Genomic DNA, 16,441 nt, shown 5'->3' with positions numbered 1-16,441 from the left:
GAGCCACTTTGTGCCACCTGATAAATCAAAACAGGTACATCCCAATTACCTTCTCTGCCACTCGCTGCTTTCTACCTTGCAATTTTATCCCAGCTCTTCTGTTCCTCAATGTGGAAACCTGCCCCCACTTCCAGTGGGGCTTTACCGCCCAGCGGGGCCGGCTCCCCAGGCTCCCAGCCTCGACGCTGCCTGCCCTGCTCCCTCACCCACCCAAACCCCCAGCGAAGCCCACAGACCAGCAGACACAAGAGACAGCACCCTGCTGTCCCTCACGGCGACCGTTAAACGGTCGCTTCGTGCCCGACCCCGCCCCTCGTGGCCCCGCCCGCAGCCTCACCCCAGCGGCTCGCTCCCGCCCTCCCGCCCCGCCCCCCTTATCGCCCGGCCGCAGCCGCCTCCCGGCCTTATCACCCGCGGGCAGCGGCAACCTCACTCGCACCGGCCTCCCGCCAGCGGTAGGCCGGCTCCGGGCACGGCGGTGGGCGTCCGCCGTCACCCGGGGTCCTGCGAGACCGCCGCGCCGCCCGGCCCGGGTGGAACAGAGCGGGGGGGGGGAGCAGCGCCCAGCCCAGCCCCGGCCCGGCCCGGCCCAGCGCGGCACCGCCCCGCGCGGGGGCTTTGTTACCCCGCATGCAGCATCCGCCGGGGAGGCGGTTGTCCCCGCCCGGCCCCCCGCCCCGCGGAGAGCTCGGGAGGCGGCGCGGCGGGGGCGCCCCGGCGGCAGGCCCGCCCCGCGCGGTGCCCGCCGTCACTGCCGCGGGCGGTTGGGCCGCCGGCGCCTCCCCCGCCGCGGCGGCCTGATGCGGTACCCGGCGCCGCCCCGCCTGGCTTTTTCTGCCCTTTTCCCCGAAACCCCTCCGCCTTGATATCTCTGGGGACGAGGTGGGGGCAGTGACGCCCCGTGCCCGGTGCGCCGGCCATGCGGGGCGCGGCCCCCGGCGGCCCGGCGGCGGGCGGCGGGCGCTGAGCGCGGGTGGCGGCGATGCCGGGGGGCGGCGGGGCCGCGGCTGCCGCCAGGCGCCCCCCGTCCGGCGAGGCGGCGGCGGCGCCGCGGGACGAGGAACAGCAGGAGGAGGAGGGCGAGGAGGATCTCCGCGACGGCGGCGTCCCCTTCTTCGTCAACCGCGGCGGGCTGCCCGTGAACGAGCCCACCTGGGAGCGGATGTGGCGGCATGTGGGCAGGATCCACCCCGAGGGGGAGCGGGTGGCGCAGAGGATCCGGGGCGCCGCCGACCTGCCCAAGGTGAGACCACCCCCCCACACACACACACAGGGGGCTGGTGCGGTGCGGGGTCCCGCCGGGAGCGCGCGGGCCGGGCCGATCCCTGCGGGGCGCACGAAGGGAAGAGGGGAAACGGTGGCATCCCGCGGGGAGGCGTCGCTCGCCAGCCCCCCTTGGAGGCTGGGCTCCCCAGCTCGGGAGTGATCCCTCGGGAAAAGGGCCCCCCGGGGGTGCTCTTACAGGAAGCAAAGCCACGCTCTACCTCGGAGGTGTCAGCGGGGCTCTGCCCTGCCCTAGCGCACCAGCAGCACCCTCTTCTGAGGCCTTGCTGGAAAAGAGACTTCAGATGGCTAATGTGCGAGCCCCCTGGGAGGGAGATGGATTGCCCTAAAGAGAAGGACTGGATTAATGCTGAAAAGATGGGGAGAGTTAGATTTAGAAGAGTCTGAATACTTGAGGTGGGAGGGTGAGACAGGCAGAGGTGAGTCTTTGGACCAGTAGAAATCAGATTTGGGTACAGTTTCCCACGCCAAAAGGCATTCTTGCACAGAACGGTGTCTGTCAGAAAAGGCACTCTTGATGCCAAAGAGTTTTAAGAGAAGTTAGTGAATGCTTGCAGAGCTTGTTGCTGGTCTAGGGTCAGATGATGTGATTTCCAAGCGCGTTCCTGGCCTTGCTGCAGAGAACTCTATGAAAAGAGGAACTGGTGATCATTTCACTTAACCTTGTGCCCTTGTCCCATACTGAAACATTTGCATGTGAATTCTTGTGATTGTTACTATCTGTGTTGCACCTCAGCCAGAGAAAAATTTCCCCCTTTCATTGGCACCCTGTGAACAAAAGACACTGCAAACATTTGGTGTGTCACCCCATTGGTGGGTTATGAGAGTATTCCCATCACACTAACAGAGGAAATTCAAATACAAAAAGATGAAGCTTGTTCTGCTCAGGCTTTTTTAGCAAGAACTTACCTCCTTGGGAAGGTAATTTGAAGTATGCAAGAACATGTTATTATATAGTTCACAGGCAATCCGTACCGCTTTCCATGAGGAACTCTGGAGCAGCGTGTGATGCAACATCCTTTGTGCAGTGAAGAGTTATAGGCAATCTGTGGCAGCAACCAGAACAAATCTTGAATCCTGATTACAGTCCCTATTCTAACTCCAATAGACTTTTCCTTCCTTTTCAGATTTCCTTCCTCTCTTCTGACTTTGTCCTGAGCCTGAGTGAAGGCTGAAAACACGTTCGAGATCAATCAAACATGCACTACTTAATTTCCTGACCAAAAGGGCTGATTTGGCCAGGAGAGGTGAGGGAAGTAAAAGAAAGAAGCTCACAAACAAGAGTCCAGTGCATGAGGGGAGGGAAATAACAGTGTTCAGTCTCTGGTTTTGGTCTTAATGTGAAGTACTTCTGCTGTTCTCTATTTATAGTCTTGATGCCAAAGGGTTACAGTTAGGGGACACAAGTGGTATAAGCTCTTGCAATAGCAGGTGAAATTGGGCTATGCATTTTTTTTGGCGTTTGCTAGCACCCCTGGGAACCAGATCTATAAACTCTAATCAGCGCTCTGCAACCCAAGATCCCATGCCGAAGCTCACCAGGCAGACAGCTGAGAGGATGCTGGGATGCAGGAAGCAGCAAGGATGGATGGGCTCTGTTTCCCTACCTCCTTCTCCCCTCTAGACATGGGTTTTTATCTTTGAGGGCTGCATATATCACCACACATCTCCATGCCATCAAGTTTCTTTGAATGACTGATGCAACGCATGAGAATTAGGCTAGTGAGTGTACTCTGCAGGGCTAGCTCCTCTGAAAAGCCAGGTACTCTCCATGTGCTGGAAATTGGACAGTGGTTTGTCTGCTCTCAAATATTTGGCCTTGCACGATAGCCAGTATAGGGTGTTGGGGGAAATAACTCTCAAAAGAGTCGTCCATAAATTAAACTTAATGCTGTCAAATGATGCCTCCAGGAGGCTGTCATAAAGTCTAATATAAATATGTTCACAGATCAGCTGCAGAGGCTGTGTCTTTCACTGTGGTGTGAGAGCTCAGAGATCTCCATTGGTCTCCATTTACTTCCAGTACATTTGGAGTGTCCATCAAGTGAGCTGTGCTGTGGTGGCAGGACAGTTGGTTGGCCATGTGTGCTAGGCTTGGGAGTGGCACCCTACTGTAGGTTGTTTCCTTTCTAGCAACAAGGTGGAGTATTGCTCTGCTGGGAGCTGCTGGGACCATCAAATGCATGCACACTGGAAATACAAAGTGATGTGTGCTTGCCTCATTAAGAAATGATGGATTTTAAATGAGGTGGTTATGAAGGCAAAGACAGGAACAGTTGCATCTAATGGGTTCATATATAGACAGAGGGAAAAAATAGTTTCTTTAGCCAGGCTAATAACTGGCATTGGTATTGCTCTCATGTTGCTTGCAAAAGGAAGATTAGGGAGGTGCTTGGATCTACGTAAGCACCATAAAAGAAACTGTTGCTAAACTAGGCTGGCCGAAAAAGCACCTCTGTGATATGGGTAAGGGTGGAGCTTTGTCTGTGCCTCATTCCCATCTGCCTTGTCTCATGTACACCATGGCCCACTTAGTACGTGAAAATCTCTGTTGTTCTCTGGATCCCCTTTCTAAAAGCAGAGTCCCAACCCCATGCATATCGCCAGCCTGCTGGACTGCGTGCATCTAGGAGTGGGGTGATGCAACCCCTCCACACAAGTGATGAGGGACCAAGGACATGTTCACTCTGCTAAGCCTGGCAGAGGTATGTGCTCTGGGAAATCTGGGCTTTCTTCCTAGCTCTCTCTCCAGCTTTCAGAATAACTAAAGGGAAAGCAAAATAGATGTGATTTTCTCTCTTTCCTCTTACAAATAAATTCCTCTCTGCTTTCTGGAGGATTGTGAAGACTGTCTAATATTTATAGCCCTTCTGAGATGTGCAGTGGATGAGGTAAGAACAAAGTGTTAGGGTCTCCCATCCTGTCAGTGTGGGATTGAGGGATGGAGACCTTATTCCTCTCCTCCTGCTTCTATTGCCCCATTAAAATGCTATAGACCTGATGCAAAGGGAACTGTAGCCCAGTCTGGGCTGCAGGCCCAGATCTGAGAGAGAGAGCATGCTGTACTTTCATCAGTTTAATTACTTGAGGTGCAGAAGGCTCTTCTGCATTAACTAGTCCCCTGCTGAACTGGTTGCCATTATGCTGTCTCAGTTTTGCACAGTCCTTTGAGGAAAAGGGGATCTGGGGGCCTGTACTAGTAAAGGGAGGAATAACTACCCAGAATCATTACCCTGTGCTGTCAACATGCACTTAATCCATCGGTCTGCCTGAAAAAGCATTAAAGTCTCCATGCTGAAGAAATGAAACAAAGTTAGATAGCCTGTCCTGGTTGTCACCTCTTTCATTGTTTCTGCCTGGAAACGATTTCCCATGACTCAGTGTGTCAGCTCACAGCATCCAAACTGACTCAGCTTGTGCGGTTCCAGAGATGGCTCCATCCCTGCACCGCTCTCTGGAGCCTTCTGTGGTCCGGCTGTGGCTGAACAAACCCAGTTTCACATCTGCTCCTGCCGTTCCTGTGCTGCCTCCTGCAAGTGAGCCAGCTGGTGCCTCAGATTGCTCCAAGCAGGGTACAGAAATGAGGCACTGGAGATGGCAACTGGCACCTCCAAGAGGTGCTAGGAAAATGGGTACCAGCGGCCAAATGGTGCTACTTAGTTTTCCAAAAAAAGTAAAGGAAGATCAAAACACAGGAGAGAAAATGGGTAGAGACTGAGTTTAGCTCAGTGTTTACTTGCTGATGGTGCTTGGAGTTAGACTGAAAAACACTTACAGATTACAGTTTCCAGAGGCAGCGACAGCCCATCTCTCAAGGTTAAGCACTCTCTGGCCCCTGTGCTGTGCGGGCACATGCAGAGTGTGACCATGTGGCAAACCAGGACAGGGAACTGATCTGACTGAAAACTGCCTATGCTTGGCGGTTCAGCTTTCTGCTGCTTCAGGTGCCTGACCTGGTTCACCAGTCACTTGTGCCAACCCAGGGCAGAAGGAGGAGGTATGGTGGCCACAGAAATACCTGTGGAGGGTGATAAGTGGCTAAGCAGCGCTGCTGGCTACAAAACCATGGCCAGCAGAGGCAGTTGTGCACAGCGAGTGGAAGGCCCAAGGGAAGATCTGGTTCTGACTCACTCTTTCTTAGATGGGGATAGCCCAGCTCTGGGGGAAGTCTGAGGAGGAACTGAAATGCTAAAAACAAAACTGCTGTGAAAAGCTGCAGTCTGGCATCAGAGGACTGTGTGCAAGGCATGAGCTATCCTTCAGAGGGAAAATGCTGGGCTGTTTCTCCAAGCCTGTCAGTCACACCAAATTTGTGTCATCTTTAAATTTGTCCTGTGGACAGGAGCCTTCTCTTTCCTTAGACATATTTTCTGAGCTGCTGACAAGGCTGCAGTTACCTCCTGTGGAGCAAACTGTGAGGAAAATCTGACTGGACCAATAAGGCCAAGGCCTCAGAATGGGACAGCAGTCTGAATGGTGAACTTTCAGAAGTCATTCTCTGGCCATGTAATTCAAAACAACAGACACTGCAGTGGGGGGCAGTCATGATGCTGTCAAGCCTGTGTCCTAGTCAGTGCCAACTCACCTGAGATGCCAGGAGGCAGTGAGAGACCTTTATACCCTTGCCTGCAGGACTGCTCTATGCTCCAGTGGCTTTGGGGAAACTCACACTCTGTTTTTGCCTCTCTCCTTCTCTTATTTTTGTTTTGTGCCTTCCAGTTTGCATACTCAAATGAGGCCAAGCTCCATTGGGTGATAGCTTTCCTGTCTCATGTCTTCCCTTGTCATTTTATGTAAAATTTTATCTAATTTTTCCAATGTAACATTGCCTAAATGCAGGACCCTTTCACGCAGTTTCTCTTGCAGCTCTGTGGTGGTGCTTCATTCTGAATCTCTTCCCAGTTACCAGTGTGGGAACAGAGGAATGTTCCTGATGTGGTCACTTCGGGCAGCAAAACAGGGCTGGTTTCAGAGGAACACACTCCCTGTAGCTATGTGCCACTGAGTTCAGCAAGAAGCTGGAGAGGTTTGGAAGCAGTGATTTACGTTCTGCTCCCCATTTCAGATTCCCATACCAAGTGTGCCTGCGTTCCAGCCGTCCACCCCTATCCCTGAGCGCCTGGAAGCTGTACAGCGCTACATCAGGGAGCTTCAGTATCCTTTAATGTTACCTTCGTCACTGGTGTGATAACCCAGGAAGAGGGAGCAAGGGGAATTTCTTTCCCTGTGAAGAACAGAAAAGCTCCTTCTGTTGTAGCTGGAGAGCAACTGAAACTTGCTCCCTGAAAACAGGAGGCTGGATTTGGGATGATGGTTTTGCTGCTGTTTCTTTTCTGCCCAAGTTATCTTCTGATCCTGTTCGCTCCATGTAACAACCAGGCATGTTGTCAAGGGCCTTTCCCCGCTACGCACCCCTCTAGGTCAGTGGCTTTACAGTGCCATTTTGTTAAAAACTTGCGTATCTGAGACCCTGACAACTGTGTCTCAAGTGGACTACAAACTGTGTCACCTCACTGTTCAGGCATGGGTGAGCTGTGGAGGTGAGAAAACTGCCTCTCAGGTCATGCTACTCGAACACTCTGTAGCTGTCTAAAGGACCATCAGCCACTCTGCTTTTGTGCATCTGTGGTATCCTGCCCCTTTATATGCAGAGCTGCCTGTGTGACTGTGTCCTGGGAATGAGATTTCTCCATCCCTGTTGTGTGGGACAGCAGGTATGTGCCACGCAAGCACAGTCTGATCTCACTGATGAGATACAAAGCTAGCTCTGACTTCAGCCGAAAACAAGGTAAGGCAGCAGATCTTTTGGCACCTCTCACCCATCTAAGGTGGTTGTGCAATGGATTGGATCCCAGTCAGTCTTAGAAGAAGGTACCGTGAATGTTTCAATGCTCTGTGTGCTTTGTGCATACTGGAGCAGGTCAAGATCTATTGAACTTTGTTCTGCCCAGGTAACTGGAAAGCTGAGCAGAGCGTGTGCTGTCAGCATGGGCCTTTGGAAAACTGTGTGTGGGGAGGAGAAAGAAGAATTGATAAGAAGGAACTACAGTGGAAGTAAGGAGGGACTATAAATGGCAGAAGTGCAGGAGAGGGAGGTGGGAACTTTCTTGTGTTGTTATATTTGTGGGATCATGACTTTGCTGTGAGAATAGTAACACGAAAGTTCTTCAGACAGGTTTTCTTCAAACTCTACTTTCCAAGCTGCCAAGCCCTTAACTTCTTGCCTCCAGGTACAATCACACTGGGACACAATTCTTTGAGATTAAGAAGAGCAGACCTCTAACTGGGTAAGTCCTGGCAGCCCCTACAGCATTTAATCCTTGCTTTAAGTTGTTGGGGCCTTGTTATACCCACTGCTTTTTCTTCTATCCCCTGGCCAAATTCTAGGTGGCACTCAGGGCTTTCAGTACTGCAGCTCCATGCTACTTTAGGTGACTATTGTCTGTTGCCTGGGGCATGGCTGAGTAGAACTGCGTCTGGCCTTTGTCATGGACAAGAGTAGGTTTTGTTGTCGTGAATCAGTACATCAAATAAAATAACGTAAATGTACTTCAAAGATGGGCAGATTCTGCCTGCTTCTAATTTGGAATATAACTATATGAACTTCTGATTGATTCTGAAATTAGCCCTGCCCTAAACAAGCTTCGTAAAAGCCAAGTATCCTTACAGGCCTAACTCCCTAGCTCCTGTGAGTGCCTTTGCAGAATCTAGGCTCACTAAGCTTCTGGTGTCTCACAGTTTAAAGGAAAAGGGAAATTCTCCTGACTGCAGATTTTGGGAAGTGCTGTGCCCCATAAGTTCCTGGAGATAAGCACTTGATGTGTATTGACTCTCTTGGCCAACATATTGAGAGTCTCCTGAGACTGGCTTCTTACTATTGGTCTAGTCCATAGACTTATGTGACCCCAAGTATCTTGTGCTGTAATCAGTGCAATGTCTCCTCCACAGTATTTGTTGACCAGAGAGTAGGGTTGATGCCCGAGTAGACGGCTTCACTGTCCTTGGACCTTGTGAGGCAAACGTTTCTGGCTTTTGGCCCTTTGAGGCTTCTGCTTGTGGTGTCCATCCAGAACTCACTGAGCCAAGTGCTGTGGTCTCCCTGAGAACAGAGGTTGGCCTAGTAGGCAGCTTTGCTGTAACTCACTGAAGGGAGCTCCTTGTAAGTAGTGACAGCATGTGGTAGATTTGGATTTAGTACCTTCCTTGTCTTCTGTTCCCTGTCCTCAGTGGGCAGCCTTCTCTCCTGGAAACCTACCTTACATATATAGTGCAGAAGGGCTGAACTGGCCGTACTTACATAGCACAAGCCCTCTAACTGTCCTCATCTTTCCCTTGTCCCACTCTGCAGGCTGATGGATCTGGCCAAAGAAATGACCAAAGAGGCCCTGCCAATAAAATGCCTGGAAGCTGTGATCCTGGGAATGTATCCTTTCCTCTTAGACTTGTGCATGTCTGCCTATCCTTCTGTTTTCTCCTCTGCTCTCTTATGATGCTTTGAGGCTGCTGGAAATATTGTCACCAAGCCCCACATCCCTCTGTTTTCCCTCCCCACTTCTCCCAAAAAGCCCCACATATAAAATCCAAATCCAAGCATTCGCTGAAATATCAGAATTAGCTCTTAGGAGTTGCTCCTCCTTCCCCAAGAAGGGTGGTGCTACTCTGGACAACTCTACAAGTGAGTAAAAGATACAGGAAGGATCTAATGAACATCGAAAGAAGTGCAAAAATACTAGCTAGAGTTAGGTCAGGAAGTCCTTTGTGGATAACACTGTTCCCTTACTGCAATGTTGCCTGCATGTGTTTTACATTAAAATAAGTTAGGCATCCTCCCCAATTTCTAATTATGGTGTATGTCACATTATTATTATGTCTAACACTGCCTGCCAGCTTAGGCAATACCTTTATTAATTCTAGACATGTGTCATCTTTAAGTACACATCTTTCCCAGCTATCTTCCAGGTTTAGTCTATGCCAATCGGGCTATAAGTTCTTGATGCATATTGGCAAAGCCACCTGGAGGGGCAGAGGTGGCAAGTGAATGGTTCAGAAGGGTAGTCTGATGAGTATTTTGTCCTGAAGGTTCCTCGGTTTGTGTGTGAAATAGCAGCTAGTAAACCGGATTAAAACAAACTGAGGAATAATGCTACAGCATTAACAGTTTGGCAGCTATGGAATATGGTACACTTGAGGTGTTAGCATTGCAACTTCTGTGTCACAAAACTGCCTCGAAATTAACTTCCCTTTGCTGACTTGTTGAAGAGGCCAAGTCTGGTTTCCCCATGACCCAGATGAAAGTAGGGCAACTTGCAATGAGCTGGACTCTTGATGAGGAGAAAAAAATCCTGCCTATGTGATCCCTGAATCAGTGGTGAGCCTGCTGAGCAGGATGGGAAGTTTTGGAGCAGGAAAGAGTATCTTGTCAAGAAAATCTATCACTTGGTTGTTTCCTGAATAGTGACTGCTGTCAGTTACCTCACCAACAACATGACCACGCTGGACCGTTTCCCCATCAGCTTCAAAACCCACTTCTCAGGGAACTACTTCCGACACATTGTGCTGGGGGTGAACTTTGGAGGTCGCTATGGGGCACTTGGCATCAGCCGACGTGAGGAGCTCATGTACAAAGCACCCGTCTTCCGCACACTGAGCGAACTCATCTTTGACTTTGAGGAGGCTTATCGCCGCTGCTGGCACACTCTAAAAAAGGTGAAGCTGGGCCACTGTGTGTCCCATGACCCACACAGTGTGGAGCAGATTGAGTGGAAGCACTCCATCCTGGATCTAGACAAGCTAACTCGGGAAGACTTCCGCAAAGAGCTTGAGAGACACGCCCGTGATATGAGGCTGAAGGTAGGCAGCGAGGATGGAGAAGTAGTTTGCTGCTGCATCCGCTGTCTTGCTGACAGCATGCTGGCGGAATGAAGTGGCAGGAGGCTCTCCTAGATGGCAGTGGAGTAGAGGGTGAATTGGAGGCTGGGGGGCTCTTTTCCTTGGTATACAGGTTGGTCCCCTAATGGACACTTGTGCAGTACTGCAGTTGTGATTATCTTGGACTGTATACAGTCCTTGGAGACATAGCTGTCACTGTAGCTTGTTTTTTCTGGCTTTTGCATTTTTTGATGCACTTGTCTTGCCTTTTTGTCTTTTATTCCCATATAATTTATCATTGTTAGGCTTTGTGTTTTGTGGTTACTATTCATATTGGTTTTCTGCTCATGTTGCTCTTACTTTATTTTTTCTCGCAGATTGGCAAAGGAACTGGGCCACCATCTCCCACCAAGGACAGAAAGAAAGATGTTTCCTCCCCACAAAGAGGTCAGGCCAGTCCCCATCGTCGCAACAGCCGTGGGGACCGACGGTGAGTGGGGCTGCTGAGCAAGAGACCTATCTAAAGCATCTCTGTTTTACTCAGACTCTACCTTGCTGTCTGGTTTTGGATCCTTCTGATGTCTTATTGGGGTTCTTTGTAACAGGGGATACTTCTCTGACCTGCAGTAGCATTCTTCCCTAGTGTGTATCTTTTTGAGTTTATCATTGCTTGGGGAGTGGGGGGGGCAGCTGAGGGGTTTCTTGTTTTGGCAGGGAGGAGGAAGGCAGCTCAAATAGACAGTGATCTTGGTAGCTGAACTTAACCTTACACAGGGGTCTGAGCTCTGGTGTCTCACAGACCTGTGCCCCAAAGAGATTCCAAAAATTACACTGCTGCAGGTGAGATTGTTTTCCTGAAACCAATCTGGCACCAGAGTGGCCTTCTTACTCTTCCTAATCTGCATTCTCTTCTGTGGAGATTGTTGGGAGAGTTACTGGAAGTTGCATAAAAATCCTGCCCTCAATAGTGTAGGATAAGTCTGAAGCTTTCCTATACCTTTTCCTGTGCTGCCATCTCTATGTGCAGCACCTCCTGACTGAGAAAAGAGTTTCTGAATAGTTCTTACCCAATTCGCTCACAGGCCATCTGGTGAGAAGAAGCCCGCCGATTCCAAAGCCATGCCAGACCTCAATGGGTACCAGATCCGGGTGTGAAGAGAGCTGTGCCTTGTGTGCCTGGCTCCACAGACTGCTGGTCACAACTGGGACCTGGATCCACCTGCAGTGATTCTGACAAAGGGGACAGGGGAGCGGGAGTGGAACAGAGCGCTGATCTTCCCAGGTACTTCCTAGAGGGCCAGTCCCAGAGCTGGATCCCATGGGTCCCAGAGGATTCACCTGCCTGTTTCTGGGAGAGGTGTCCATCTTAATTCACTGAAACAAGTTTTTTTTAAAAAAAAAAATAATAATCTGTACATTGATGGGAGTTTGCTGCAGGAAGAATATGAAGTGAGTGGGGTCAGCAGCCTTGCCATCAATATTTTTGTGTTGACAGCAAGTAGACGAAGCATCTTGTCGACAGTACTTCTTCCCTGTCTGCACAGAAGTCTTCAACCCATGCAAGGCCTGCAGGGCTGAGGGAGAAGTGATGCTGGAATGGGATGGCCCCTGCATCTTGTGCAAAAACTCCTGGTTTTGTAATTATGAACACTTTGTTTAGCATTGCTCTTGTGAAAGACAGGGCTGAATTTGCTCAGCTTGAGTTATTGATCATACAAGGGCCTCTCATCCAGAGAAACCACATTTTGTGTGTTTAGTCCTGCCTATTTCAAAGCATTTCATTGTCTCTGGGAGGGGGGTAGACAGTGGGATGATGATCCTCTTTACCCACTGTGATAGTGGTGAGCTGTTGCTCTAAGTCCTTTTGTGCTGAGTGGGTCAGGATATGCCTATGCCATTGCTATATGAAAACAGGCACAGAGACCTCAATTGTCCCAGCAGTGGAGGCAGGGGCTGGTGGGAAGCCTGAACTTTGTCATCTCTTCATCAGCCTTCTCTCTATTAACTTCCAGTGACTGCTACTGTGAAAGCTTGCGGAAGGCACTTCAGTCACTGAGGTATGAGTTTTAAGAATAAATAGTTAAAGAAGGATTTAATGATGTGAACAGGTTTTACAAACATTTTTCCTTTCCACAAAGTTCTTGTTCATTCCTCACTGTAGTGTTAGTGCTAGAGTTACAGACACCTGTTGGTGGGAAGCCCTGCTTGAGGAGATTGCAGATGCTTTCCTGACAGCTCAGCCTGGAGCCTCCTGAAAGTAGTTCCTCTCCCTCAGTCCCAGAGCTGTGCTTGTGTTCTGGCTCTTTGGATAGCTGCAGTATTTAACAGCACCACTTATGCGAGCCTTCCCCAGAAGGCTAGGCTGGGCCAATCTGCCTGCTTACAGCCTTGACTCTTCCTACACTTCTTTTCAGGGGAGTGTTGTACTACTGATTAAGCAGTGTAATGCTTGTCAGAAATCTGGAGTGTTGTCAGACCCCTCTTTGAGGCCTAGGGCCTGGAATCAACAGAGTTGCCAGAAGTCAGAACAGCATGGCCTTGAAAAGATCTGGATGTGTGGATCTAGGGGATGCAAAAACTGAGCTTGGGAGTGGGAGTATCCTTAAGAGAAACTATCTTCTTTTATCATAGCATTGGCAAGGAGTTAAAACTTTCTGAAATATATGTTTTAAATTTTGTTAGAACTGGGCTTATTCTTTCCTGTCAACTTGTTAGAAGCGCGATGGAGCTTAGCTCTACCAGGTTTTTTGTTGCAGTATTGCTGTGCCACACCGTGATACAAGCAGTGCTATTTTGGTGGCAGAGAATGAGTCCTTATCCCCAAACAAATCAGCTCTTCTGTCTAGTTAAAGCAGCATTAATCCTTGAAGCGCCACCCACAAGCGATTTAACTCAGGCCTTACAGGTTCCTAATTGTACATCCTTAACTGTGATGTAACTTGCAAGGCGCTATATCCATACCACTGCACCCTGTCCTTCTGAGTTCTCTTTGTAGTTATGCAGTACGACCAGGAGGACAATCCATAGGGAGATGGCAGAACTTGCTGCTGATCTAAGACAAGGCTAATTTAGAAGAGGATGCCAGTTTCTACACTGCAGTGCAACACCTGTCCCCTCGCTTGCTCTCCAGCTACATGCAACAATTTGAAACTAGACAGCAGTAGCAAGCCAAGCACCCATTTGAATGTGTCCTCTGGTCAATTTTGTGTGGCTGTAAATTAACATATTTAGTGTCTGGATGCTAACGGTGATGTTAGCTGTAAAGGTACCACAGTTACCTGTAAATAATATGGGTCGCTTGGAAGCCACGAACTGCCTTTGCATAATGTTTACTATGCAGTGGACTGAAAGTTCAAGTGCCACTGTGAATCATGTGATAAATACAAGCAGCAGTCAGCAAGGGAGACTGAATGTCAGGTTTTATTAAAGTGGATGAAATCCAGAAAAAAATTTATAAAAGCCACTTGGATAAAGCTAGGATGTATCCTCACCATGACTTTGGTTGGTTGGTTAGTTAATTCAGAGTAACTGGAAAGCTCTTAAGAATAATTAGGAGCTTCATACAGAGCAAATTCAATAGCTGAACAGACTTGAGCCTTTTTAGATGGAAAGGAGGGGAGGGGTGTTGGAGGGAGGAAGACTTCAAAACAGATGGGGCAAGTGAGGGGTCAGCTGCAAGCTAATCATGCTTTCTTGAGAGCAGGGCAAAAGGGATGCTCAGCAGTGTTAGATAACCAGGGCAGAATGGCTTAAAACAAAATGCTTTGTTTGACCTGGTAATTAAGTGCTTTCCTGCAGGATGTAACTGAGGCCAATAGCTTAGAAAACCAAAGGAAGTGGATGTTTAAGTAATGAATGACAGGTAGAGTTCAAGGTCTTTTAATCCTCAGCTGTAGCCAGATAAGAATAGCCTCTTTCAAGATTTAGTTGCACAATTATGTACGTTAGGAGGCATTCAATTCTTATGTATCTAATGTTGATGATGTCTCAAGACGGACACAGGAGCAGACGTGAGCCTTCTACTAGGGTCACTATTTCAAGCCTTCTACAATGTTGCTCTGTGTGGCAGAATTCCTGCCCCTTACTGTTCCTGTATCTCCAGTTTAGCAGATGGTGCAAGAAACTGGAACATGACCAAGCAATTCTCCTCCTCTTGTTCTTGCTCCCCCCATCTTTGTAAAAAGATGAATCACTTCAATACAATGCTTAGCTTCCTTGCTAACAAACAAGACAGCATCCCCCTGTGACAGAGAGGATTAGGGCAATCCAGTTTTGTGCCGTGAGAAAGCTAAGGGTACAATGAAAGACAAACTTTTGCACTTCTACTTCTTTCCTCCCTCATCTACCTGCTCTGGCTTCTGGTCTGTCTGCCTTTAACCATAAGGAAAAATAGGCTGGAGATGAGTCTTTTTTACATCTGCAGTCTTTGGAGCTACAGAGAAGGAATGAAAATATGGAACTAGACCGTAACTCATACTCCTTAGTGCCCACAGAACAAAAAAAGATAGATCTTGAGTAGTCCTATTAATTATTTAATGTTAAATATTAATATGATTGCTCATGTAGCTCTGGTGTGTAAATGTCACTGTTCGGTAGGTCTCATCTGATGTCTGTTCTGCAGAACAAATCCTTCTGAGCTCTGTGGAAGGAACTGCGTCCATACTCTAGGAATGGACAGATACTGCCTATGTTGTATGTGAAGTCTAGGTGAGCTTTGAAAGACTTGAACAAATGCTGACCTACTAATAGCAAAACTATTTTAAATGTAATGCAAACCTTGAAATAAGAGTTCTTTATACTTTTATGTAGACAAGTCCCTCGATACCTGGCCAACTGCAATTTTTTTAATGGATGAATGGATTAGTGAGCAAAACTTTCTGCTACAGTGTCACTCTGATATGAACTTAATACACTGAAGAGCGGGGTTGGGTGTCCATCAGCCTGTGACACACTGGCCTTTTTTAACTCTGATATGATAAGCTAAATGAGTCTTTAGGAACTTAAGGTGTGTTAGCAAGTGTTTTAGCTGGGAGTGGAGTGCTTTTTTTCAGTTGACTCTTTTACCTGTGTGCCACTGTATGGGTCAGTACATAGTATGCTTGGATCTACCAGAATAAACGATTCCAGAACTGTGGTTCAAACATAGTTTCTGTTCCTGCAGCAGCTGTATTGGTGTTATCAGATCTACTTAACATGAAGAAGGTTTTTTTTAACTATTTCAGGTGAAAGCCTTAATGAGGCACCTGCCCCTTAAGGTAGGCTCACATGTGGTGGTGTATAAACTGAAACATGATTGTCCTTAAAATTGTGGAGTTTAAGAAACCATAATGAACAGAAGAATGCTCCTGTTGCCAAAGGGTAAGAGTCTGGATTAGATAGGCTTGACCTTGCTCCAGTGGCTCTGGCTCATCACTTCAGGTGGCTGCTTTAGCCACTTGCTCCTTCTAAGTGAAGTATTTCAAGTAGTCCTGATTATCAGGCACTAGATATAAGCAGGAAGTGCCCTATGTCCCATGCGTATTCTGTGCCAGTCTGGCTGAAATAACATCCCTTATTCCAGTGGTCTTGCACTGTTGTCCTGTCAACATTAAGACCTGTGTTATGGATTTATAACTTAACCTTAAAAAGCAAGTGCTATTCTGGCTTGGTGTTTGCTCTGCCAGAGCAAGGTGGAGATGGTCCCTCTACAGCCAAGCTGAACTCCTTAGGGAATTTTAATATTTTTGTCTGTTTTCTGAGCAGGTGTTTACTTGTATCACAGCCACTCTCCTTCATTGGTGCCCTGGCCCTGTCTGCTGAAGAGCAACTAAATTTAGGCCCAGAAAGCTACTGAATCCCCTGTAATCTCTGCAGAGCACAGTTTCCCTCCAGGTCAGGGTTGAGATGGTGCTAGTGGGACCAGAGTGGTCCCCTTCCATGCACATCAGTATTCTACTCTAGCACTGATAGGGTGCTCCAAAACCATTTACATCCTTATCACTGGTACAGCTCAGAGCTAAGAAATTGAAGGTTTCTTTCTTTAAGAAAATATCATGTGTGTCTTTTTGTAATTAATCAGTGTGGTTCTGTGTTTTTATGTAGCCAACACAGAACTTGTATTTAGATTTAGTTCTTACTGCACTTCCCATAGCCCTCATGTTGATACTTCTTCCTGCTTCCTTTGACACTTAGACAATAAAATTCCCTCTGTACTGCTCTCAGCTTGTGCAGAGAAAACAAGATGTCTGTACTGTCTTTCTTTCCAATTTAAACTTTCCTGTTGTCAGTCAGCTGAGAAGTCAAAGGCACA

The 16,441-nt window shown here is 48.4% G+C and overlaps 1 protein-coding gene across 1 annotated transcript; it reads left to right on the top strand.

The window, feature by feature from the left end:
• Positions 1-753: 753 nt before the first annotated feature.
• VASH1 (vasohibin 1) lies at positions 754-16,371 on the top strand. The gene is made up of 7 exons (XM_075753821.1): positions 754-1,243; positions 6,350-6,438; positions 7,515-7,571; positions 8,633-8,707; positions 9,753-10,134; positions 10,530-10,642; positions 11,235-16,371. Exons 1-7 carry the CDS (start codon positions 983-985, stop codon positions 11,305-11,307), a joined length of 1,050 nt encoding a protein of 349 aa, XP_075609936.1. The 5' UTR covers positions 754-982; the 3' UTR covers positions 11,308-16,371.
• The last annotated feature ends 70 nt before the right edge of the window (positions 16,372-16,441 follow it).

The sequence above is a fragment of the Balearica regulorum genome, chromosome 5 (genome assembly GCF_011004875.1).
Source record: "Balearica regulorum gibbericeps isolate bBalReg1 chromosome 5, bBalReg1.pri, whole genome shotgun sequence".
NCBI lineage: Eukaryota > Metazoa > Chordata > Aves > Gruiformes > Gruidae > Balearica > Balearica regulorum.
This window is presented reverse-complemented; position numbering and strand designations above follow the sequence as displayed.

Bases quoted from the DNA above. Each gene is read 5' to 3' on its own strand.
- VASH1 (XM_075753821.1), top strand. From the start codon at position 983: ATGCCGGGGGGCGGCGGGGCCGCGGCTGCCGCCAGGCGCCCCCCGTCC. The intron at 6,439-7,514 runs GTATCCTTTAAT...TCTTGCCTCCAG, and splicing joins CGCTACATCAGGGAGCTTCA to GTACAATCACACTGGGACAC. The intron at 10,643-11,234 runs GTGAGTGGGGCT...ATTCGCTCACAG, and splicing joins AACAGCCGTGGGGACCGACG to GCCATCTGGTGAGAAGAAGC.